Here is a 25077-nt window from a genome sequence, read left to right as displayed (position 1 = left end):
CTTTCACGTTGTTGCCTGTAGGTCTAGTTAATTTTTGTTGTGATAAGTTTTATTTTGTGAATCATTTTATGAACAAAATGTACCATTTATGAGTGTGTTATTTGTGTGTAAAATTCCTTTGTACATTTTCTTAGGAATGAGGATATTGAGTTTTTGAGAATTTAATTTTCAAATGAACTGTATGAAATATTAGTCAGGTAGTTCCAGTAATTTACACTCCCAGCAGCAGTGTTCAAGAGTCCTTCCAATCCATATTCTCTCAAGCATTCAGTATCAATTAGGTTTTTAGTTTTTGTCAATGCACTATAATGTTACTTTCCTATTTCTAAATAAGTGTTGCTCATTTATCCTTATTTGTTCTTTGTCTGCAGAGCTTCCCTGGTTCCCAAGTTTGTGGATGAAGCATCATCATCTCAGCTTCAGAGTCATATGCTCTTTCACGTCAGTCCTTTCTCAAATCCTCATGTATTCTACTGATTTTGTTTCTCTGGGGATTTTGGAAGTTTTTTCATGTGATTTGTTTGAGACCCAGTCTCCAACCTTATTCTCTTTCCGTCCCTCCGTCCCTCCGTCCCTCCGTCCCTCCGTCCCTCCGTCCCTCCGTCCCTCCGTCCCTCCGTCCCTCCGTCCCTCCGTCCTCCGTCCCCTCCGTCCCTCCGTCCCTCCGTCCCTCCGTCCCTCCGTCCCTCGTCCCCGTCCCTCCGTCCCTCCGTCCCTCCCTCCCTCCCTCCCTCCCTCCCTCCCTCCTCCCTCCCTCCCTCCCCTCCCTCCCTCCCTCCCTCCTCCCTCCCTCCCTTCCTTCCTTCCTTCCTTCCTTCCTTCCTTCCTTTTTGCTTGTTTTGGGTGTTTAAAGTTATGGTCTCAATCAGCTTTAAGTCTTGGACTTGGTACAATTTGCTACTTAGTTTAGGCTGGCCTTGATCTCCTGTTTCTTCTGTTTCCACACAGTTCAGGGATTGCAGGCATGTACCACCATGCCTTCTCCTCCCCTCTAACCTGAAATCCATCTGCCATTGCCTCTCAAGTATAGAGGTTATGGATGTAACCACTGTTCTTCGCAGGAACTGTTCTTAAGGAATAGCAGTTGAAGGATGAGCTTCTTGAACTGTTTTGGGAGTTTCTACATTCACTCCCTGATTTATCAGAGGTGAAGATACTAAGGCAGTGTTTCTCAACCTGTGGGTATCGGTTGATACCTTTTGGGGGGTCGAATGACCTTTCCATAGGAGTTGCCTAAGACCATTGGAAACCACAAATATTTACACTATGAATCATAACAGTAGCAATTACAGTTATGAAGTAGCAACGAAAATAATCTTACGGTTGGGGGTCATCATAACATGAGGAACTGTATTAACAGGTCACAGCATTAGGAAGGTTGAGCACCACTGTGCTAAGGGCTCCATCACCAATCATACAATAAGCATTGCTAGCTCATAGCATGTACTATTTGCAGAGACAGAAAAATTATATGCCCTGATACCAAACATTTCTACTGTTCCTCATTTGCTCCTTTTCTTGTCAGCTTTGATGATAAAGAGGAAAATCCCACTTGCATGAATTTCTTCTGTGCTGTCTGGTGTTCTCAAAAAGCCAGTGATTTGATAGCAGTTCAGGTTCATGCTCATTTCAGAAGTGACTAAACCTGAAAGCTCATAACAATCACCCAAGAAGTCTTTAAGAAACATGGTACTAGAGCCAGCAGACCTGTGCGATTAATTGCTCTAGCACCGAGCCTAAGAATGTAATATAGCAACAGTAGAAGCTCAGTGGATAACACTAATTTGAAGCTAGTTTGTAGAGAAACTACCTGAAAATCTCCAGATGGGATACTGGCCATTCCTGTCAGGATGCTGCAACTCAGTGGCCTCATTATTTTCCCAACTGCCCCAGGGCTACTTTCTCAAATTTTGAGTTTTCAAATTTGTTGTTGGAAAAACAACAACAAACCTGTTTATAAAAAAGTCTTTACTAACTTAGCTCTATTATACATAGTCATCTTTCCATATCCATGGGATACTAGGTTAGTATCTGTCTTCAGTCTTCCACCTCTATGCAGATACCAAAACCATGGACACTCAAATCCTTCATATTCAAAAATTGTCTAATAGTTACTTATAATCTAGGCACGCTCCATATACTAAGCCATCCTTAGATTTCTTCCTAATACCCAATGCTGTAAAAATAGACTATATTGTTCAGAGAAGAATAACAAAGAACAATACCTGTACATGTTCAATGCAAATGCACTTTCCCCAAATATCTTCTACTTGTGATTGGTGGAATCTTAAATGCAAAATTTGTTGACAGGGACAGGCTGGTGTACTTCCAAACCAAACTGTAATTTATTGCCTTTTCTGATCCTACTGTGCTTAGAACCCATCCTATATCTACTAAAAGGAAAAATCAGGTCCTACTGTCCCATGCTTCTGTCCTGGGGAATCCATGGCTTCTGTGCAACTCCAGCAAATACAGACAAGACCTCTGTCCTTTACAAAGGATAGTGAAGCCCTGGATGCTGACGACTCTGCCTTTCCTACTCTTTCTTGCACATGGACTGACTAACCTCCCTCCTTTCCTTTGTCCTTCCTGTTCACTCTGTTCCTGTGGCTTTGCCCTGTGGGGATGTGACTTGCAGCCCTAACCATATGGCACTGTGTCATTGTCCGCCTAGGAATAAACTGCTTTATCCTAGTCATTAGAGTCATTTCCCCTAGAGTGCTCAGACCTGTGTAACAATTTATATCTTCCCCTGTGATGGCTAAAGAAACTTAACAGGGTACCAGACATCCCTTAAGGGCCATTGAACCTTGCCCTGAAATGCCTGTGGAGATCCTGGTGGCTTGCAGGTGAGAAAAGAAAAGGATAATAGTGATCCTGTTGTGAGATATTTAACCACTTTTGCTTTTGTAAACTTCCTTATTGCTATGTGACTGGGATGAAGTGATCTTTCCTAACTGTATAACTTAAGAGAAACAACAGAGGGAGTAAAGCAATGGTCTTGCCTGGATATGGATTCCATAGATAACTGTGATGCACACCTTTGATAACCACTGTTATAAACCCTTTCTTTAGCCCCCTTCAGCACAATTCATTTGTCTCTAAGCCTGTCATCCTTCTGCTAGCAGTAAGAATGAATTCATTTAATCTAAATTTGAATCGAATCTGTCTTTGGTCTTTCCCAGTGGATCTGAATGCTGTAACAGCCACAACCTTCCACACCTTGGGTGGCAGCTCCACTTTCAGATGCTTGGCCATATGTAGTTCTTTCCTTTATACCCAAGTAATAGTAAATCCTCTTGCTCTAGTAGTTCCCTTTCCCCACCACATAACCACTGTCTGAACCACTTTCTACTCTCTGTACTGCAGAGGTATATATATATATATATATTATATATATATAATATATATATATATGTATATGTATATGTATATGTATATATGTATATATATGTGTGTGTGTATGTATATATATGTGTGTGTACACACACATACATGCATAATACACACACATATATATTGCCTCCCTTGATTCATACAATGAACAGGGAAATTTGAAAATCTGAATCCAATTACATGATTCCACAGAACTCAACACCTGCACAAGGATTCCCTTTGCATTCAATATAGAAGTCAAAATTCTCACTAGTCTTTGTATGTCTATGTAATCTCATGTTTATGCTCCCTCACTTAGCTTCAAACACACAGGTCTCCCTGCTGAACCCAGACTCCTGTGAGCACCTAAACTTGCTGCTGCCTGGCATGGCTTGTAGCCTTGGGCCTATATCCAGGGCTGTCAGAAAGCCTCCTGACTTCCATCCACAGAGGTAGTAGCTGTACACTCACTCTTGTGCTCTGTGTCCCAGCATGTCTTTGCTGGGATTATTACACTGGAATATGTAGTGCTCCTAGAGTATTCTGACTCCAGCAGAGGATGGGGGTCAGGGAAGGACAGTGGGTTTCTGAATGAATGACAGGCAGAGCCCTACCTGTTTAGAACCAGAGCTGTCCTGCTTTGGGGCCTTTGTGCAGAAGGTCTCCTCTGCCTGGGTCTTCCACAGATCTTGCCTCATCCAGGTGTAATCCCCTGTTGACTCCCTCTTTCACCTCTCCTGCACCCCTACAGGGTTCTACCTATGACTCTTGGCAGGTTCTCAGGATTTCTTGTGGGTTGCCTTCTCTTCCTACTAGAATATCAGTGGCACAAGGATGTTTGTGGACCTTGACAGTTTTTCCTTTCATTCCTGCTGCCTACAACAATGCCAGGGCACAATGCCAGTGGTGAAAAGAGGCTTTCTGAACAAGATGGTTCCAGTGTTCTGCCCAGGACCCAGCAACCTGGTGTCATTAAAAGTTTAGCCATATGGGTGGCAAGCACAGAGCTGGCCAGGTTATATCACAGCTTTGTCCCTGTCTAGGCAGGCTACAATCTAAGAATTAGTCTAGTGGGCAACATCTAAACTCAAAAAGTCCTACAAAACCTAGGATCGTGGTGTGTGTGTGTGTGTGTGTGTGTGTGTGTGTGTGTGTGTGTGTGTGTAACTTCTGAGCGATGAGATGAGCTAAGCCCAATTGGAGTTACTGAATTAGGATTGGTGAAGACCATGTGAGAGAAGATTCCAGACTGGTGGGGCAGTGTGACTCACAGAATCTTGGAATGTTAGCATGGAATGTAGACAGGAGGGACACGTCTGTTCTGAGAAGGGTAAGGAGACCTCTCACCCCGGGGTGGGCAGGGACTAGAAGGGACAGAGTTAAACCAGCTGGTGCCAGTTCCCCTAGAATTTGACTTTGAAAGCAAAGGGGGATTCCTAGGAGCTCCAGGGTAAGGACATGGGATTAAGTAAGTGATCAGGTAACTGCCTTGACAGTGAGAACTGGGGTGAAACAAGGATATTGGGAGGATATAAACCAACCTGAATGCTTTGGGGGGCAGTCCTCGAATACCTGTAAAGACAAGAGACAGCCAAGGAGTGGAGGGATCTGGCAAGTGGTGGAACTCCACGGGGTTGAAGGAAGGAGTTGAAAACAAAGTCATAGGTGTTAAGGACGGAAACCAGTCTGCTCACTCATTTCCTGCTAAGCTTTAGCTTAGGGCACTATTGGTCTACTACAAGTGTTCTTTTTGGGAAATGCAGACACTTTAGCCCAATGTTTTTCTAATCTTTTATTCACACTTGAAAATTGAACCTGGTATTGGGGGTGAGGGTGGGGATATTTGATAGATGGCAGGTTTGTTGTTGTTGTTTTGATGCCGTTGCATTATTTTCCTTATGTTGGATTCTAGTGAATAGAGTGGGTTATGGCAAGAATGAGACCCTCCTACAGCTGGGGAGGTTGTAGACCAGGGAGCACAAAGTGGGGATCATCCAAAGACAGGGATAGGAGAAGACAAATGATTTGAGTAAAGCCAGGGCAGAAAATGGTCAGCAGACCCAGGGCCATCAAATGCTGCTGAGGTAGGTAGATGACACAATGAACCCTTGCAGGGAGAGAAAGGAGGGCTAACCTGTCACGGGAAGAGGTTAAGGTTCTCAAATCTGGACACAAATTGCTTCCAAATTACTTCTTATTTAGTCTCTCAGCCTTGTGCCCCCCCTCCCCCGTCTACAAATATCCCTATTTCTCATCTCTGCATTTGCAAAGAGTGGAAGCTGTGGCCCCTCACTTCATGGCTAGGGGCCCTTCCAAAGCCAACTTCATCCTCCCAGCATTCACATATATTACTTCTCTCTCCCATCAATAGGGAAGGAGCCCTTTGCTCATGTTCCCTCTGCTGCCTGTCAGCCTCCGCACTGCCCAGTCTCTTTCTAGATCTCCTCAGAGTTGCCCTCTTAGGAATCTCAGTCCATGTCCACCAGGCAGGGAAACGACTCAAATATCTCTCTTTGAATGTACATTATAATATTCCCTTCTACGAAGAAATAAGAAAATGATTCTTATTTGGGGAATAAAGAAAACCGATGATGTTTCTAGAATAAGACAATGTCTGGTTCACCAAAAAATTACATCTGAAAGTAGGTGCAGGCAGGACAGTAGGGTAGGGATTTTTGTAAAATTTTGTAAAAGGGCAGAAATAGTGATTCATGGTGAACTTTTAGGCGCCAACGCTCTCTTCAAAATAGAATTTGAAAACTGGAAAATTGGTGTGCCTGGGACTCTGAAATTTAACTCTCAAGTCTCAGACTTGAGGGGGGGTGCCTAATCCAGCTCTCAAGACACCATTTCCTGGTCCAGAATTAAGTTAGTCCGCTCCAGGCAGAGCGCGCAAGCTAGAAGGGGATGGGGCAACCTGCCTCTCTGTCCCGAAGTTTCCCTCTCAGTCGCAGAGTGCGTTTGCAAAACCTCTGGGACTGAACTGATGCTTCAGGGAAACGAAAGTAAAGCTCTCTAAAGTTTCAGCGCGGGCTCTTTTTGTTTCCCGCTATCCGCCCAATCTGAATCTGGGCGCTGAACGAGGGCGGGGCGCAGGAGCCACCTCGGCGGAAACAGCCCCAGGCCGCCTGGGTGGCGGGAGGGGGACTGCGAGGGGCAGAGTGCCTGGCCCGCCCGCTCCCTCCCGCCCGGCGGGGACTGCAGACCTCGAAGGTTGGACGGGCCCCGCGGGCTGGGCGGGGCGCGGCACGCTGACCTCGGTGTCTGTGCGTCCCGCAGGAGGGGAGCCCGCGCCGCCGCTCCCGGGCGGCAGGCGATGATCACCTAGGAGGCTGGCGCGAGCGGCAGACGAGCCGGGCGCGGCGACACGCGGCCATGGAGCGGGAGCTCGAGGCGGCCGAGGAGTTTGCACCCCCAGGACGGCGGCGGCGTCCTCGACGAAGGCGCTGGGAAGGCAGGATGCGCACCGTGCGCTCCAGCCTGCTGCCGCCACTGGGCACCGAGGACCCAGCGGCCGGAGGCCCCAAGGGGGAGAAGCTACTGATGCGAGGCTGTACCCAGCACCTGGCCGACAACCGCCTCAAGACCACCAAGTACACGCTGCTGTCCTTCTTGCCCAAGAACCTCTTCGAGCAGTTCCACCGCCTGGCCAACGTGTACTTCGTCTTCATCGCTCTGCTCAACTTTGTGCCAGCGGTGAACGCCTTCCAGCCAGGCCTGGCACTGGCCCCTGTTCTCTTCATCTTGGCGGTCACAGCCATCAAGGACCTCTGGGAGGACTATAGCCGCCACCGCTCGGACCACGAAATCAACCACCTGGGCTGCCTTGTCTTCAGCAGGTGAGCCTTGCTGGGCCTCTTGGGGTGGAGTACCTCTGGGAAGTTGATGCTGGGCGTGAAGTGCACGGGGGCACCAGGGTGGCCCAAGGAGCAGCCTGGGCCCTGTGAAGTCATTCAACCTCAAAGGTGTCTCAGCGCTCTAGATTCAGGGGGCCACACGGGCTCCCTTGCCCCAAGCTGACATTCCAACTTAGTTTCTAAGCCAGAACAAACCCATGGTTGGCATCTGGTAGCACCTAGGGCAGCCTCATGTGATCACCTGAAGTCCTGGCCTCAGTGCTTGGCCAGCCACCATGGCATTTAACACACAGGAATGTACAGCTCCGTCTTAGGACAAAAACTTTTGATACACCTGGCACAGATCAGATAGACGGTCAGGGGCACAAACAACAGTCCATCCACTTAATGTGAACTGTGATCGGGCTACAGACTGGGTACCACTTCTTCTTCTTCTTCTTTTTTTTTTTTTTGGTTTTTCGAGACAGGGTTTCTCTGTGGCTTTGGAGGCTGTCCTGGAACTAGCTCTTGTAGACCAGGCTGGTCTCGAACTCACAGAGATCCACCTGCCTCTGCCTCCCGAGTGCTGGGATTAAAGGCGTGCACCACCAACGCCCAGCAAGGGTATCACTTCTTAATCTTCCCTCCCTCCCTCCCTCTCTCCCTCCCTCCCTCTCTCTTTCCCTCCCTTGCTCTCCTTTCCTCCCTCTGCTCTCCTTTCCTCCCTCTGCTCTCCTTTCCTTTCTTGTCTATCTCCTCTTTTTCCCCCCAGTGCTTTTGAGATAAGTTTCTATGTAGCCCCCAGCCTGTTACTGAGCTGGTGATGATCCCTACCTCAGTGCTGGGCTTACAGCCATGAGCCACCACACTGGCCAGGTTTCTTTCTCTGTGTAGCCCTGGCTGTCCTGGAACTCACTCTGTAGACCAGGCTGTCCTGTAACTCAGAGAGGCCCCCTGCCTCTGCCACCCTAGTGCTGGGATTAAAGACATGTGCCACCATCATCAGGCTCTGGCCAGTTTTCTTTCTTTTTTTCTTCTTTCTTTCTTTTTTTTTTTTTTTTTTTGGAGACAGGGTTTCTCTGTGGTGTAGCTTTGGAGCCTATCCTGGCACTCACTCTGGAGAACAGACTGGCCTTGAATTCACCACAGAGATCCGCCTGCCTCTGCCTCCCCAGTGCTGGGATTAAAGGTGTGCGCCACCAATGCCCAGCTGCCAGTTTTCTTAATAAGAATTTTGTTTCCAGATGAAAAGTGGCCTTGAGGGACCAAGATGCTTCCAGTTTGGTGATAGGGAGTTACCTTCCAAAGGAAGTCTCTGCTGTCAGAACCCTAAGGCTGGGATGTAAGACAGGGTTTCCTGGTATACCCTCACCTTTATCTGCCACCTAGACATCCACATAGAGGTAGAACATCTTTGAGCTCTCTGCCCAGTGGCTGGGACGCCCCTGAGGAAATATTGTAGTGATATTGTAGCCTCCCTCTAAAGCTCAGTTCATCATTTTCCTCTGGCTCACCTTATTGGACTTGGTCTCCTAGCTGGTTGACATTCTTCTTGTTCAGCCTCCACCAGGCCTGAAGGCACCCTAAGAAGCCCCTGCCTTTCAGTTGCAAATTGTGCCCCATACATAAGGGTGTTGTTGTTGGGACAGCTTAGAAGGCTGGGAATCTCTTCCTCTTTACTTGAGCTTTGATTTTTGTCTTTGATAAGGTTCTTGCTGTGTTGCCTAAGTGGACTTGAATCTTTCTACTGTCTGGGCAGTGGTTGAGGTTCAGACAAGTTAAATAACTTGCAGCTACTGCAGAGTGGTGCTGCGGCTCGGTTTCTGCTATGCCTATGCTTGTGCCTCTCAAACTTCTTGGAAGAACCACTGGGGAGTTTGTTTAAGTATCAGACCTCAAATGTGTTAGACCAGCAGGGCTGGGATGAGGCCCAGGAATGAGTACGAAATAGCAAAAAGGTGATTCTGATGTGATGACCCACCTTTGAGTAACACACCCTTGCTTGCCTGGGAGAGGTGCTGATTGGCCAATCACCAGACATGGTGACGTGGATGGCAAGGGCTATGGAATTTCCTGAGTCCTGTTCACCAGAAGCCTTAGCAAGGGAGTGGGGAATCTTTTATACAAAAACTCAGTGTCTCCAACTCCAGGCAGCCATGCGTCATCTGTCTTCTGCACACATTGAGTCAGGGCTCTAACAGGTCTCTGAGTCTGTGTACATGGACTTCCCACTTCCACCCAGCCTATCACTCCAGTAGCTTCCTTTTCAGAACTATTTAGGAAACTTAGGAAACAGTTTCTTTTCAGTTGACAAAGTGCTGCCCATTTGTCCTTTGGCCCTTGATAGCAGCCCTGACTGGTGGATGAAAAAAACAGGGATCTGACACTGTAAAACCACATCCAGTTTGTTCCCGAGCATCCATTACGGCCCTCCAGAGAGGCCTGTGATGTTCCCAGTACTCAGCACCTCTAAGTTAAATTCTTGAATAGTTTCCCTTGGCATGAATAGCTCTTCCACTAGGGAAGGTCCCTGGGTCATTAGTGGGTTTGAGAGAGATGATGGCTGCATCTTACCTCCTTTTCTGACATTGTCATCATCCCAGTGCAGAAGTTGCCAGCATTTTTGTTTTTGTTTTTGTTTTTTGTTTTTTTCGAGACAGGTTTTTCTCTGTGTAGCTTTGGAGCCTATCCTGGCACTTGCTCTGGAGACCAGGCTGGCCTTGAACTCACAGAGATCCGCCTGCCTCTGCCTCCCGAGTGCTGGGATTAAAGGCCCGGCTGCCAGCATTTTTTAAAAAATCAATTTCCTACTGTAAGAAGGGCAGTTAGCATTATGCCCCACTTCTCTTCCTAGTTGTGGGAAGATAGGTCAAATTCTTCCATCCCCAGGAGCCTGTGATTGATGTTATCAGGCCTTTGGGATGAAAGGAGGCAGAAGCTGGGTTCCATCCAAGGCTGCTCTTTAAGCCTCTGAGAGAGGCCCTAGACTGGGCTCCTGGTCCTGGTTTGCAGCTGTTGGCCCTGGTTTGCAGAGTGATTATCGGGAGATACCTCTTAGGGAAGGCAGGAAAGAATCTGGGGTTGCCATGTAAGAACCAGAGGGGTGTGACCAGAGAGGTTCAGGGAAGGTAGGTGCTTCAGATAAGGGATGGTGGAGATGGGGTGACATGCTGGCCAGGGCACAGAGAGATCAGGATTGAATTATAAGGCATATGGGGCCAGGAGGGACATGGGTTTTGGCTCATGGGTCACTTATTGTACTGGGAGAGCCCAGGAAGAAACCTGTCATGTCAGTCTGGGTAGTGCCTTTGTGAGCAGAGAAAATCACAGGCCACTGTGAAATGTAGAGGTCTGTCCTGTCTTGTGCCTATTCCAGGTGCCATTGCTTCAGTTACAGTATAAAGGAGGTATTTACTCAATCAGAGTAGCTTTGTTCATTTGTTTGAGATGGGTGGTCTCAATCTGGTGCCTAGGCTGGCCATGACTCCTGGGATCACGTAATCCTCCTGCCTCAGTCACCAAGTAGCTGGGACTGTCGGTGGGTGCCAGTATATCGAGTTCAAAGCATGAGAGCCCTTACCAGGGACCCTGTCCTACAAAGGTGAACTGACAACATGTGACTCTATGGCCTTTCGTGTGTCTGCTTCCCAGTCACAGACTCTTGAGCTCCTTGCTGTGAGGACCCTCTGTAGCAATTGTCATGAGTGCAGCTTCCTAGGCAAAGCATTTTAAGCAGCTATTATTTGCCTATGTTCTGAATACATTTTATCCTCCAGTGGATTGCAGATCTATTTAGGAAGATCCCTTGAGCCACACTCCCCAGGCTGGAGCAATATCTGTCTCTAGGTCAGGGGTTGACACTCCTGAGCTGGATAGCACCACTGTTTAGGGCAAGGGTCCCAGCACTGTATAGCTGGTGACAATCTACAGTAGAAAGTTTACAGCGGGGATTATGTGGAAACCAATAATCCATGCGTGAGGCAGTCCCTTATGTGAAGTGTGCAGTTAATTGCATCAAACACGTGCACATTCTCCTGGGTACTTTAAATCAACTCTAGATGATTTGCTACCTAATACATTGGAGATAATGTGTAAAGCGTTGTTCTTTTGTGTTGTTTAGGCAGCAAGGACAAAAAAGGGATACACAGATATATTTTACTTTTAGTGCAATGTTTGGTTGAGGCCTTGGATATAGACTCTGCAGGTATGGGGGGCTGGGTGTGCCATAGTGAGATGTGGTGAAGCAGCAAAAGGACCCACCCTTTTACAATTTTCTGGAAGGTGCTCAGGCTTAGTTTATTAAAAAGAGCCAGCTGTCTGGGCAGTGGTGGTGCACGCCTTTAATACCAGCACTCGGGAGGCAGAGGCAGGCAGATGTCTGTCAGTTCGAGGCCAGCCTGGTCTACAGATCTACTTCCAGGACAGTTAGGGCTGTTACACAGAGAAACCTTGTCTCAAAAAATACCAACCAACCAACCAACCAAACAAACAAGAGGCAGCTGAAGAGAGACCAAAGTCAGAAAGAGAGTCTATGTCTGACCTTAGGTAGGACCATGTTTATTCACAGAGAAGGGCCAGAAGGGGCATCTTGTCACCCACGTGTGCAGATGGCCAAAATGCTACAGGGGAAGATGGTATGTGACCCCTTAAGGGGCAGAAATGACTTCTGTAGTCCTTCGGAAGCTGGGAAATGTAGTCCTTCAGCAGGAAACTATCATTCCTAACTATGAATGGATATCAAAAACTGCAGGACGGGTGTTCCTGCTGTTTTCTGATGAAGAAGGTCTTTGTTGGAGTGGGTGGTTCTGGGTCCATTGAAGAGGTTGTTTGTTCTCTGGTCATGTAGTTGTGGGAGGGGTCTTAACATGATCATCTGTGATGGATCAGGTGATTGAGGTTCTAATATTCCTGATTGGATTTGGGAAATAATTATTAGAGGACTATAAGCAGATGATTTGCTTACAGACTAAAACAGAGATTTTCCAGGAAGGTTGAAGGATAGGGAGGAACAGAGGTGGGAGAAAGTAGGTGTAGAGTTGATTCAGGGTGACCAGTGACTGGTGTCATTGCTAGGATTGTTGCCCCAAAATGAACTAGCAGAAGAAGTAGGGAGCTACAGAGCGTCAAAGGAAGGAACCAGGACTAAATAGAGGACTAATGTAAAGAGTTATTTCTGGCTCAGGGTAATAGGGATAAAGGTCCTTTTAAGGAAGAGTTTCTCCGCAGCATTCAAAAGGTCTTTTTCCAAAAGTATCAGGAATAAATGGAGCTGTTGTAGGGTGAGAGCTATTGGGAGAGCTGACATGGAACATTTTATTTGGGTATGGGGTGAAGTTCAGTAAGTAAAATATTTAAAAGGCAGGGTAAAAACTAGGTATGAGGATAATAAGGAGGAAAACATGATCAAGGGGAGGAGCCAGAATGGGAGGGAACCAGAGGAATTTATTCTGGTCCCTATGTCTCTAGGCCACGTTTCAGTTTCAAACCAGTTAGAATTTGTTGGCCTGGAAGCAGCATTGTTCAAGGAGGACACACATCCCACCCTTGGCAGCAGTCTGAATCTGGTCCTTTTTAATTTTGGAGTGTTGAAGGCAGCAGCCAGGAGATGAGCTGGTCCTGAAGGATGTTAAGCTGATCTGAGCTGGTGAGACAGGCTAATTGATCCAAATCAGGCTTCGGTCTAGCTGCTTTAGTAACAATGTCCACAGTGGCAAGAAGGATGAGTTGGATGGACCATGCCTCTTTGGCCCCTTTGAGAGGTTATCCAAACTGCTTTTAGGAGTTTGAGGGCATCCATCTTTTGGGAACCGCTTCAAGGCTGACAAAAGGGCAATGAGGGAACCAGCAGTAATGAGGGGAGCAGCAGTTAGAACGCCTCAGAAGAGGGTCCACTCAAGGGGTTATGACAAAACTTAACAGTTGTCACAGATATGGAACATAAGGTAGGAGGTGATAACTGTACATCTTTGGAGGGAATATTCAGGTACAAAGTTATATGAGGAAAATGTATACATCAAAATGAACATGATTTACATTCAGTTGTACAACTGGCTGGACCGTGTACCAGAGCTCTGTAGAATGATACTGTAACTGTAGTTAGCTGGGTTTTTTGTTTTGTTTTGTTTTGTTTTGTTTTTTCATCAGACTAAAGGAACAAGTACCTGGAAGCTTTGTAAAAGTCAGCATCCAAGGAATGAATCTGAACAGAAAGTGTCTACATGGTATTCCTTGCTTTCCCATATGGTGAACCTTGTGTATTTGTTTTAAATATCATCAGATATTAACAATACCAGCTATTATTTTATGACCAAAACCAGAAACAATTTGATTAGCTTTTTTTTAAAACTTGGGACTGTTTCCTTAAATGACCATATCTAGTATTTGAAAACATGACAATACATGTGTTATTAGCATCAAATTGTTACACCTGTATCCCAAGCTTATATAGTAAATATATTTTACATGTCAGGTTGTATAAAGAGACAATTCTAAGTTGTATTCCCTTAAAAGAAAAATGATTTTCAATTTCCAGTTTAAAAGTATATTTGCAGAGATAGTGACCACCTTTCTTTCTCCTCAGGTCTCTCCTCTAGAACACTCTAGAGCATCCTATGTTACTACTCAAGTCAGCAACTGCCATGGCAAGAGTCAATGATCTGTTTTACGTTTTCTAAAATTGACCCTAACAGAACCTTTTAAAGTTTCTACACTGGGCCAACAGATGAAAGATGATAGCTGTCAGTCTTGTCAAATCAGTAATAAATAATTTACAGCATGGACTGAATTAATAAGGCAGGCTAAAGCCAATTCTTTTGCTCCTTTTGTCCTTGGACAAATCTCTGGGTCACCACATGCTGATGGCAGTAAGCATATGTCTTACCATCATTCTATTTAAAAATAGATTGCTTGTTTAGTTACACAATTTGTAAAGAAAAAATAACAAAATTAAGCGAACTTTAACAAGTATTGGATTTTGGAATTTTTTAGAAAACATCTAATCTACAAGCATCACTGCCAAGCTTGTGCACTCCTTGAATCATTTATTACTCTACAGATAAAACCGACTCTCAAAGACACTGCTTGGGTATTCTGAATACCCTTTCAAAGCTCTGAGTGTGATGTTCAAGTGTCTGGCATTCTCCTTTAATGAAAGAACATGAAGGGTTAGGGTGTAGTCCCTAAAATTAGCTTCAGCTAAGAGCAAGATTCAAATGCCAGGGTAAAGGGCATTACGAGTTGAACTATAATGCAGGTCCCTTAACCATTCAGGTGGTAGCTTAGGGACAATGTTCCCCTGTTCACAGTAGCCTCATATGTCAGTTTGGAAGACATTGAGAACAGAGAAATTGATATTTGCCTCTCTGTAGTTTGAGACATTTAGGATGGGGGTGTAGATTCTGAGGTCCTTCACTAGACAAGAGAATCCATCCCCCTGTCATATAAGACTAGAGGAGCAATTTATCTTTAGATAAGGAAGAAGTTTTTTTTTTTCTCCTGGTTTGGCCTACATGGACAGAGCTGGTCAGACCTACACCCCTAGAGCTGGTCAGGCCTATGTAGCCTAAGGCAGGAGCAACAGACTTCTGGCAAGCCTTCTTTCCCATGCATCCTTGTCCTGTGATGAGGCCATCAAGCAATGTCCTCTGGTGGGATAGGGCTCCATCCAAGATAACTTCTGCTGCATCCAAGGGAACTGCTTGAGCCTGGCGGGGGTTTCCTTCCATGCAAGTGTATTGTAAATTTAACCCATTTTACTCAAGCATTTAATCTTTTATAGCCAAGTTTTAAAATACATATGATTTTGAATATTATTTCACAGTAATCAAACTTTAAATTTACTTTAAACTTGTTTCAAGCTTGACAACATATATAGAATATTAAATGATGGAGATCTCTCTATGCTCATCTATCCTCCCAGAGTTAGTTTCCCGCTGAAGGATTACACTTTCCAGCTTCCCTTGCAGACTCCAGAAGTCATCCTGGCCCCATAGAAGAGTCCCTCTTTCATCATTCCCTGTAGGTATTTTGGCCATCTGCACATGTGTGTGAAAAAATGCCCCTTCCTTGTGAATAAACATGGTCCTATCTAAGGTCGGACCACCTCTCTTTTGTACTTCCATCTCTCCACAGCTGCCTTTTGAAATCAGTCTAACACTCTGGAGACAGTGTTCTCATCCTTTTAGCTGTGGGCAGCAGTGCCTGAAGTAGAGTATACAGTAGATGGGCACCCCTGCACATGGAACCCTAGTGCTTGGGCCCCATCTCTTCCTCATACCCTGCCTAATTTATCACATCCTCACACCCTCCCGGAGCTAACCTTTTTGTTTTTTCCTGCTACAGGGGATTATACCAAGTCTCACACATTCTAAAGGTTTGTTCTACAACTGAGATATACTTTTGTTTGACTTTGTCTTTAGTCTGTTGCATGACATACTGACACATACTTCTCCCTGACTCTTCTGGGCTCCCTATGTGGATCTGAGTATATATAGGCTTGGAAAGTCTTCCTATCATCACTTGAGAAAACAGTCTGGAATTCTATCTATCTATCTATCTATCTATCTATCTATCTATCTATCTATCTATCTATCTATCTATCTATCGCCCTGTTGCATTTCCTTTACTCTCTGTTGCTCCAGGGAGCCAGGGTTGCCTTTAACCTATGCTCTCTGATCTTCACGGTTTGTTGTTTCAGGAGAATTGAGAAGGTGACACTCTCCTAGTTTTTTTTTTTTTTTTTTTTTTTCTATGATGCCCTGCTCTGTGTCTTGCCTTCCTCCTGCTCTTCTGCCTTTGGGTGCCTTCCTTTCCCTTTCCTGGTGAGCCTGCCTCTTTCTCTCCAGAGCTTTGAATCCCTGGGCCATAGTTGTTCACCCCCCACCCTGCAAACATACCTGCAATAATTTACCTTTTAAAAAGGATACAATAGTGTGTAGATTGTGGAGTTTGAGATAGAACTGGGTTTGTATTCTTTTGACTGGGGAGAAGTAGCCTTGTCTTAATGGGACCTCAGTAAAACCCAGCTTCTCTCACCTTTTTGTTTTGTTAAATGATAATTAAACTCCTAAGGAGTGGCAAAGTTGTTTACAACTTTAGTGTTACCCAGGGAAATAGTGTTAACTGGAAAACAACGGGTGTGGCTCCAAAGCCTCTATGGCCTCTGAACCTACTGTAATGTGGCCAAAGTTGTTTTGTCTGTGTTCCCACCCACCCTTCTCAGTTTACGGAGACAGGGTCTCCCTGTGTAGTGCAGTAGTGCAGTGTAGTGTAGTCTCACAAGCATAATCTTCCTGCCTCAGCTATGTAGCACCATCCACTTATTTTGAAGCAACTCTTAGTCATCATGATATTTCATCTGTTAATGCTTTTTAAAAAAGTCTTGACTGTTTTAATAAATGAAAGTACAAATACAATTATCATGCTTAAAATTGTTAAGTTCTTGAAGTTATGAAATAGCCTAGTCTGTGTATTCCCAGGTCTTACAAGTGATTTTGTTTTTCAATTTGTTTGAATATGATCCACATGAAGTCTATTGATTGCAATTAGCTGATAAATTTCTAAGTATCTTCCAATGTGTAGATTTCCCTTGTAACCCCTCCCCCATTCATTTCTCTTGCTTTGACCTCAGAATTTGTTTTCAACAGTTGGCCTGTTTGTGCTTGTGCTGCAGGGCCTCTGGCTGCACATTGCTGATGACATCTGTGGTTTTCTTAGCGTGTTTCTACCTTAACATCTATGAAGTGGCAGGGTTATGGTAGACACTTCTGCAGCGCTCCATCAGGCTCAGGTTTAAATTTGGCTTGGCCAAAACAGCATTCACAGGTGGTATCTGTACCACATTTAGAGATGAACACATGGTGTTTCCTTGTTGCTGTGTGTCAAGGCAATGCTTGGAGCTATCTCTGCACCTCCTGAGTTGCTGGAGGGTGGAAATGGTGGGAATATGATTCTTGCTTCCAGGGAGCCCTCGCTTTAACTGTAAAAAAAAAGAGAAGTGCTTGGTGGTGTTCCACTATTGTTTTCCAATGAGAAACAATTTACTTGTTACACTTTATTAATTTTATATTGAAATAATTTTAGACTCATAGAGAAGTTATAAAGATAGTGTAGAATTCTTGTATACCCTTCCCTTACTCCTCCTCCTCCTTACTCCCCTCTCTGTATGCCCGCCCACCCCCATGTGGTGCTGAGCTTCATGCCCCCTTGTCCACTTTTAGCTAATGTTAACATTTCCTCATTTCTCTACTTTCACTACAAAGGCCCAAACTGGAAACTAATATCGGCGCAAAGCTATGTATTTCAATTTTTCCTTCCTGGTGTTGGACACTTCACCAGAAAGCTTTACTTCCCGCTTCAGAAACATTAATTAAACTACATTTGTTTTCATTTCAAAGCAGTCTTTCTTCCTTCCTTCCTTCCTTCCTTCCTTCCTTCCTTCCTTTCTTTCTTTCTTTCTTTCTTTCTTTCCTTTTTTGGTTTTTCGAGACAGGGTTTCTCTGTGGCTTTGGAGGCTGTCCTGGAACTAGCTCTTGTAGTCCAGGCTGGTCTCGAACTCACAGAGATCCACCTGCCTCTGCCTCCTGAGTGCTGGGACTAAAAGGCATGTGCCACCACTGCCTGGCTCAAAGCAGTTTTTCTATGGATGCATTAAGGAGTTTGGGTCGTACATCCTCTGCTGTGTTTTTTATACATGCTATTCAGGTATAAACACACACACACACACACACATACACACACACACACACACACAGAGGATTAAGCGTAAGACCTTTTGAACACAAAGCATGTGCTCTACTATTGAACTACACTCCTAGCCCCCAAAGTTCCTTTTCAATATTCATAGTGGGAATATAAGGGAACTTCTGTAACATGATAAATAGTATGTATAAACTCCCCCCTCTCTCTCTCTCTCTCTCTCTCTCTCTCTCTCACACACACACACACACACACACACACACACACACACACACAGGGCACTGTGGTGGGGGTGGTGGGTGTTGGAGTTTTCAGTATCTGTTGAGAAGATCATGCAGGCTTGTCATTTATTCAATCAATATGATTTGTATGTCAAATTGCAAAATATTTGCATACAAATGTCCATCTATATTAATACACTGTCATTCTACAAGTGCCAACAATGTTTAAGGCACAACTAACAGTCCAATCCTCTACCCTTCTGTATTAAGAATAGTTCCTTTCATGAAGTCCATGGTGAGGGAACCCTGTCTCTTAGTGTAGCACTCTTGTACTTCCATGTCCTCAAGTCCTGAGGCTTGGTGGATTGCCCATAATTTCTCAGCTGAGGGCCCATCTGAGACTTGAAGCTGACTGTGTTTGCCCAGTGTGTTTTAAGTGGTATTAGCCATCCCGAGGAGTCACACTTTTGCAATATAGAATGTAGACTTTCCCAAGCGTTTTCTTTATCCACAGGGATAAAGCTCTAATGCCTCAGTCTTCTTCAGTGTGACACCTCAGGAATAAAAAAAAATGTTCCTGAGCCATCAATGACCAAAACATTCGATGTTCTTGCTACAGGCCTGGACACAGCAGCTTCCACCTTCTGGCTACCCATCTCGAACACCAGGCCAGACACACACTAGAGCCTCTGACTTAGGTCTTAGTGGCTCCAGAAGCTGTGGGTGTAATGGGGCCTCTGTCCCAGCCCTGCTTCTCTGCCTGGTGGCCTCTCCAACCCTGACATCCTAGGGAGATGACACCTCCCTCAGCACTTGGGCTTTTCTTCATGGGGAGTTTTAAAACTGCTCATTCAATCTTTTCTTAGACCTTTCAGATTTTATATTTCTTGAGTTCTTGAGATAGTCTAGAGGTTCTTCATTGCACCTAACTCTTCTTGTATAGAGTTGTTTATAATATTTTTCTTCCCATTACTTTGATTATGATATATCTTCTCTTATTAATTTTAAATGTGTTTCTTTAAACATTTTTAGAATGTAAAATAGTGGTTTCATTGTGGCCTTTTATAGACATATATGATTATACTTTGTTCTTATTTGTTTTCTGCGTCATGTCCTCTCTCCCTTCCTTTTGCTGGTCTCTCTCCTTTCCTTAAGTAGCCCCTGCTTTCATGCCATGTATATTCCATAACCCTCTTGTTCCATAACCGTCACCTTCCCCACAGATCTATCCTTTACAGCGTTCCAGTTTCATTCCCCTTTACAGTTAAATAATAATACTACATTTTCTTTATCCATTCATCTCTTGGTGAACATCTAGGCTCCCATATTTTATTTTTGTTAATAGAGCAGCAGTAAACATGGATGTGCAGGTATCCGTATGCTGACTTGGTGGATTTATACCTGAGAGTGGGTAGCTGGATAGTACAGGAACTCTATTTTCAGCCTTTTGTGGGACCCCCATGTTGGTGTCCCTAGTGGCTGCATAGTCCCACCCCCTACCCCACAGAAGTATATAAAGTTCCTTCTATCCCACAAGCTCAGCAGCATTTGCTGTCATTTCTTTTGTTGATGACAGCTATTCTGGCCATAGTGACATGGACTTCCAATGCAGCTTTTATTTTTGTTTCCCTGATTATTGATTGATCATTTGTATTTCTTTGAGATATGACCATTCAGTTTATTAGTCCTTTCCAGAATGGATGATTTGGGAGAGGAAGGGGTATTAGTACTTAATATTTTGACTTCTTTATAGATTCTTAATATGTATTAGTCACTTTTCTGTTGCTGTGATAAAACACCATAACTAAAAACAACTTAAGAGAATGTTTGTTTTGGCTCGTAGTTCCAGAGCAATGAGACCAGCAAGGCAGGTTAGAAGCATGGCAGCAAGCAGAAGGCATAGTGGCAGGAACTGAAAACTGGGAGATCACATCTTTAACTGTAAGAATGAAGCAAGGACAGCCAATTAGAAGTGGGGTGAGACTATAAACTCAAGGCCCACCTCTTTTGACATACTTCCTCCCAGCAAGGCCATACTTAATAAGCAAGACAAGGCACTTTTTGCACCGTGTTTAGGCTTTATTTTATTGGATGAGAATTCCATGCAAGCATATAGTGTGTTTAAATCCAGTCCTTCCCCCAGTTTTCTCTCCTCCAACTTCTTTCCTATTCCCTACCCTTACTTGCACAGGATCCACTTACTGTTGCCAGTGTAGTGTCATTTGCTAGAGTATGGGCAGCGTCTCAGGGGACATAGCCCTGAAGAAAATTGACTCTGCCTCTCCCAACAGCCATCACTTGCCAGCAGCACCTCATATAAGGGTGTGACTCCTCGCCTCTTTCCATGCATGCTGTGATTTTGTCTGGCTTATTCTTGTGCATGCTGTCACAAGCATGCACATTAGTGTGTGCATTTGCCCTGCTGGGATTGGAAGAGAGTCTTTCCATGTAGTCATCCACCGCCTTTGGCAGCTACAATCATCCTAGCCCCCTCAGTGAGATGATCACTGAGCCTTAAGGGGAGGATACCTGATACACATGTCTCATTTATTTGCTGGGCACTCTACAGTCTCCTTTTCTCTATATTTTTTTGACCATTTTGGGCTTCTGTGTCAATCACAAAAGAAGCTTCTCTGATGATTGCTGACAGATGCACTAATATATTAGTATGAGTCATTAGCTATCTGTTTAACACTGTGTCTCTTTAGCAGAGTAATAGCAGTAGGTTCTCTCCTAACATCTATGATATGCTTGGCCTCAGATTCTTGCCCCCATTAGTAGTGGCAGGCATAAATTCTACCTTGTGGAATGGGCCTTAAATCTAATCATAAAGTTGTTGGTCCCTCTAATAATATTCACGCCACTATGGCACCAGGGAGCGTGTCTTGCCAGGCTGGTCATTATTACAGTTACTGGTAGGTAAGTGAGCATAACACCTTCTAGCCCCGTGAAAGCTAGGCCAGTAAGCATGAAACTTCCAGTTCAGTACCACCCTGATTTTTCCACATTCTATGGCTTGAATGTGTGGTATTTTCACAGTAGGGTCTTACCATCAAGTTCAGCAGGGTAACCAAGATCAATAGCCTGTATTTTTTTGGGGGTTGGGAGGCTTCTGTATTGGATCCCTCTGACAGACAACTCCAAAAGAAACAATCTATTCCTGGCATTTGGCTCTTTTATTTGCTAACCCATGGTATCTTAGAAAGTCCCCTCACCCACCAAATTATAATAAGATAACTTCACTTAATCCTTTTTAAACGTGTGTAAATATATATTAGGAAGCTTCTTATGGCGATAAGTTTCCATTTGGGTTTTTCAAAGTCTTCAGTGTTAGTAGTGTTAGTTATCTGGCCCCATCTTTCCTCTTCCCTGCTCTCCCATCCTCCATCCTACTTAACCCTTCCTCCTCTTTATTCCCCACAGCTGTGCTAGCTGCCTTCTACCAACCCTTGCTTAAAAGCTGCCTACCTACCATCTCTTACTGGTTTCCTGACTTCTATGTGGAGTCCTAATTTAAACACACATAGCCTAAGGTTCAAAGAATTTAACATAAATATATGAGAGAGAACGTATAATGTTAGTCTTTCTGGGTTGGGTTACCCCAATCAACATCAATATTTCCAGCTCCGCCCATTCATCTCTGAATTTCATGACATGATTTTTTCTTAACAACTAAATAGCATCATTTTATGTATATGTACTATGCTTTGAGTATCATTCAACAGTTGATGAACAAGGCTGTTTCCATTCCCTGGCTATTGTGAATAGAGAAGCCATGAGCATGGATGAAGAGAATAGTAGGATAGAGTCTTTGTAGTATATAGCTGATTCATATGGTAGACCTATTTTTAGCTTTCAGAAAACTCCACACTGAATTCCATAATCGGTGGAGCAGTTTGCACTCTCACCACCAATGCCTGCTCTAGTATGTAGTCAGCCACTTGTCTAGGAACTATTTCATTTAAACAGTATTTATAGTTTAAAATCAATAATTGGCTTGAGCTAAATATTTATTTGCTTATTCATCCAGTCATTTGTTTATTTATTTCCTTATGTTTCAAGTTAAACCCAGGGCTTTGTACATGGTAGGCAAGCACCCTGCTACCTAGCTATATGCCTTCCCCAACATGTAGATATTTTTGTAACTGATATTCTTGAGTCAATAGAAAACATTTGACTCGACTTCAGAGTTCTTTTGGTATAACCTCCAAACATTTCCTCTGGTCCTTATTTCAGGCTCATCTTACATATTTTCTACTATTAGTCATGACTGGACTAATAGATGGCCCTGTTATTTCTAATGCAATTCCTTTGTAGGTGAAGTTCCCATTTCCTAGCTTCATTATGGTGACTATTGCCTCGGCAGATTCTGTCTTTCCTGCTGAGAGTGGTCAGGTGTTCTAGAGGGGCAACACTATCAGGCGTGTGGCCAGTATTTAGTTATCACAGAGTCTTCCATAGTTCAGGGGACTTGATGCTCACGAGCCACGACTGCTGAGTCTGATATTCTTGTTCTTCTTGTGACAGTCCCACCCTCAGAGACCATTTAGGCAGATGTTGAACAGCTTTTTTAGTTCTGGAGACAAAGCTTACCCACACATCTGGACTCCTTAGCTAGGGGAGGTTGAGGTGGTAAGGCCGGCATGCTCTTGCCCTTCACAGTTTGGTGGCCAGCTTCTTCCTGTTGAGTTCTGGGAACAGGGGAGCCCAGAAGGCTTATTTGTCTATTTGTCCAAGACCTCCTTGCTATATATAGCAGAGTGATATAAAAAAGCAGATGCTATTTTTGTTACTACATTTTTAGAACACCCTTAACATTCTATGCTTACTTGGTTTGCATTTTGCTGAAGTACAGTTTGTATACATTACCCCACACAAATCCTCTGGCCATTTTTCCAGTGCAGATACTATATTTTGGAATACTTTGCAAGCCAAATTGGGTTTGCATGGTAATGAGTTATTTTACTTACTTTAACATTTTAATAATTAAAATCTCTGTGACGCAGAGCCCTTGCCAGCACCTATGTGCTGGGAAGCAGCTGCTTAATACGATCACTCTCCTCATTTAAACATGAGGAGTGATACTGACTAACCATAGTGCAGATAGAAGTCCTCCATGTACTATGAGGAATAAGGACTTGAACATGGAAAGGGTAGAGAATAAACGAACATGGAAAGGATAGAGAAGAAACGCAGGTGGGCGTTTGAAGAGGTCAACTTCTTTTCATTAGCGGTATCTCTTTGTTAGCTACACTACAATTTCCTTACTACTGAGACCTTTATGTCACAGTGTGACCGGTCTTCAACTCTTCAATGTGATCTAGATGTTCTTCCAACCAAGGCAAAGCTATCATTAGCTTATGGAGCTTTATTGTGAGTACAGTACATAGTGTGGACAAAACAATGTCAGAATGACTGTGGGGACTGCACACTATATCTTTTCAAAGAAGTAAAAACTAAGGCATTATTTGGATTAACAAGTTAACAATGTTGTATATAGGATAACTTAGTAAATCGAGGTTTATTTATTTATTTTTTTGAGACAATTTTACTTTTGTAAACCTGGAGGACCTGGAACTCACTATGTAATCCAGGCTGGTCTGAAACTCAGTAATCTGTCTGCCTCAGCCTAATTGCTTTTGTTTTTAAAAACGAAATGATTTTAATTTACTGTCCCACTTAATGGTGCCTTTGAGATGGTCTTTTAAAATATTTGTTTATTTACGTGTGTGTGTGTGTGTGTGTGTGTGTGTGTGTGTGTGTGTAGCGGGGAGAGGGAAAGGGGAGAGGATAGCTTGCCTGTTGGTTTTCTCATATCTCTTTCTACCATGTGGAATCCGGTACTGAATCCAGGTGTCAGGCTCAGTGGCTGCTACCTGTATCAGCTGAGCCATCTTCTGGCTCTGAAAAATAACCTCTTTATTTTTTGCCCATGAACAATCATAAAAATCAAAACCCTAAATAAGCCTCTGGTTTCTTAAAGGAATATAAATCAGGATCAGCCTTGCAGGAAGGGAACTTCCCTACAAAGATGCTGTGGGAAGTCTCATGGAAGACATGCATACTCTAGGGACCCACAGTCTTTTCCATAGTAGAGGGATGCCAGCAGCTCAGAGACTGGCCTTATTTGCACTTGAGCATCAGGCTTGAAGCGTGTGTGAACAGTTGGGCTTCCCTAGAAACTCCTTGAGGGTAGGAACAGTTTTCCTATGGTGGGCTGAGTGCCCAAGCCCCACAGGGAAACTCCCCAGCCCGTTTTCCTTCTCTACACAGTATTCCTGGGGAATTCAGCACCAGAGGAGTTAATGAAATGGCAAGAATCCCAAAGTGTCACATTTGAATGGAGTCATTTGTGAGATGTTTGCTTTGTCTTGTCTTTTTTTTTTTTTTTTTTTTTTTTGAGAAAAAGTCTCACTATGTAGACTTGGCTGCTCTGGAACTCCCCATGCTTTTGGTTTTGTTTGTTGGTTTGGAACAGAGTCGCACTAGGTTGAGCTTGCTGGCCTCTTGATTCTTTTTCTCCACCTTCTGAGAGCTGGGTTTACAGATGTGTGTGACTAGGTGCAGCTCTTACCATTTGTTTGTTTGTTTGTTTGTTTGTTTGTTTTTCTCCTTGCTGTACAGAGGAATAAATAACCCCATGATTGGACACATACCATGCAAGTGTTCTAACAGCTGAGCTACGTGCCTGATTTCATTACTATTAGGCATTTTTGTGTTTATGCTTCTAATGATTACCAGGGACAGCCATATTCAGGAGTTATACTTTGGTTCCTGGTAAGAGTCTTTGTCACTTTATGACCTGAGGAACCTTGGTGGCCAGCAGTGCGTATCACTGAAGCTGAGAGGTGGGCTTGGTCGTTGTGTCCCGGCTCTGCTTCCACAGGCCTCTCCTATGACTGCCCACATTAAGCAAGCTGGCCAGCTGGCCCAGTGAGCCACAGTGACTC

General features: G+C 44.3%; 1 protein-coding gene across 1 annotated transcript in view; it reads left to right on the top strand.

The window, feature by feature from the left end:
* Positions 1 to 4642: 4642 nt before the first annotated feature.
* Positions 4643 to 25077, top strand: part of Atp10a (ATPase phospholipid transporting 10A (putative)) — a 166401-nt gene continuing 145966 nt past the window's right edge. The window contains exons 1-2 of the mRNA XM_027404730.1: positions 4643 to 4705; positions 6655 to 7214. Of these exons, the coding sequence (XP_027260531.1) occupies positions 4658 to 4705; positions 6655 to 7214 (608 nt within the window). The 5' untranslated portion in view covers positions 4643 to 4657. The remainder of the gene's footprint in view (positions 4706 to 6654; positions 7215 to 25077) is intronic.

This window comes from Cricetulus griseus, chromosome 3 (assembly GCF_003668045.3).
Source record: "Cricetulus griseus strain 17A/GY chromosome 3, alternate assembly CriGri-PICRH-1.0, whole genome shotgun sequence".
Taxonomy (NCBI): Eukaryota; Metazoa; Chordata; class Mammalia; order Rodentia; family Cricetidae; genus Cricetulus; species Cricetulus griseus.
Note: the sequence above shows the minus strand (reverse complement) of the source record. Positions and strands in the feature narration are given on the sequence as shown.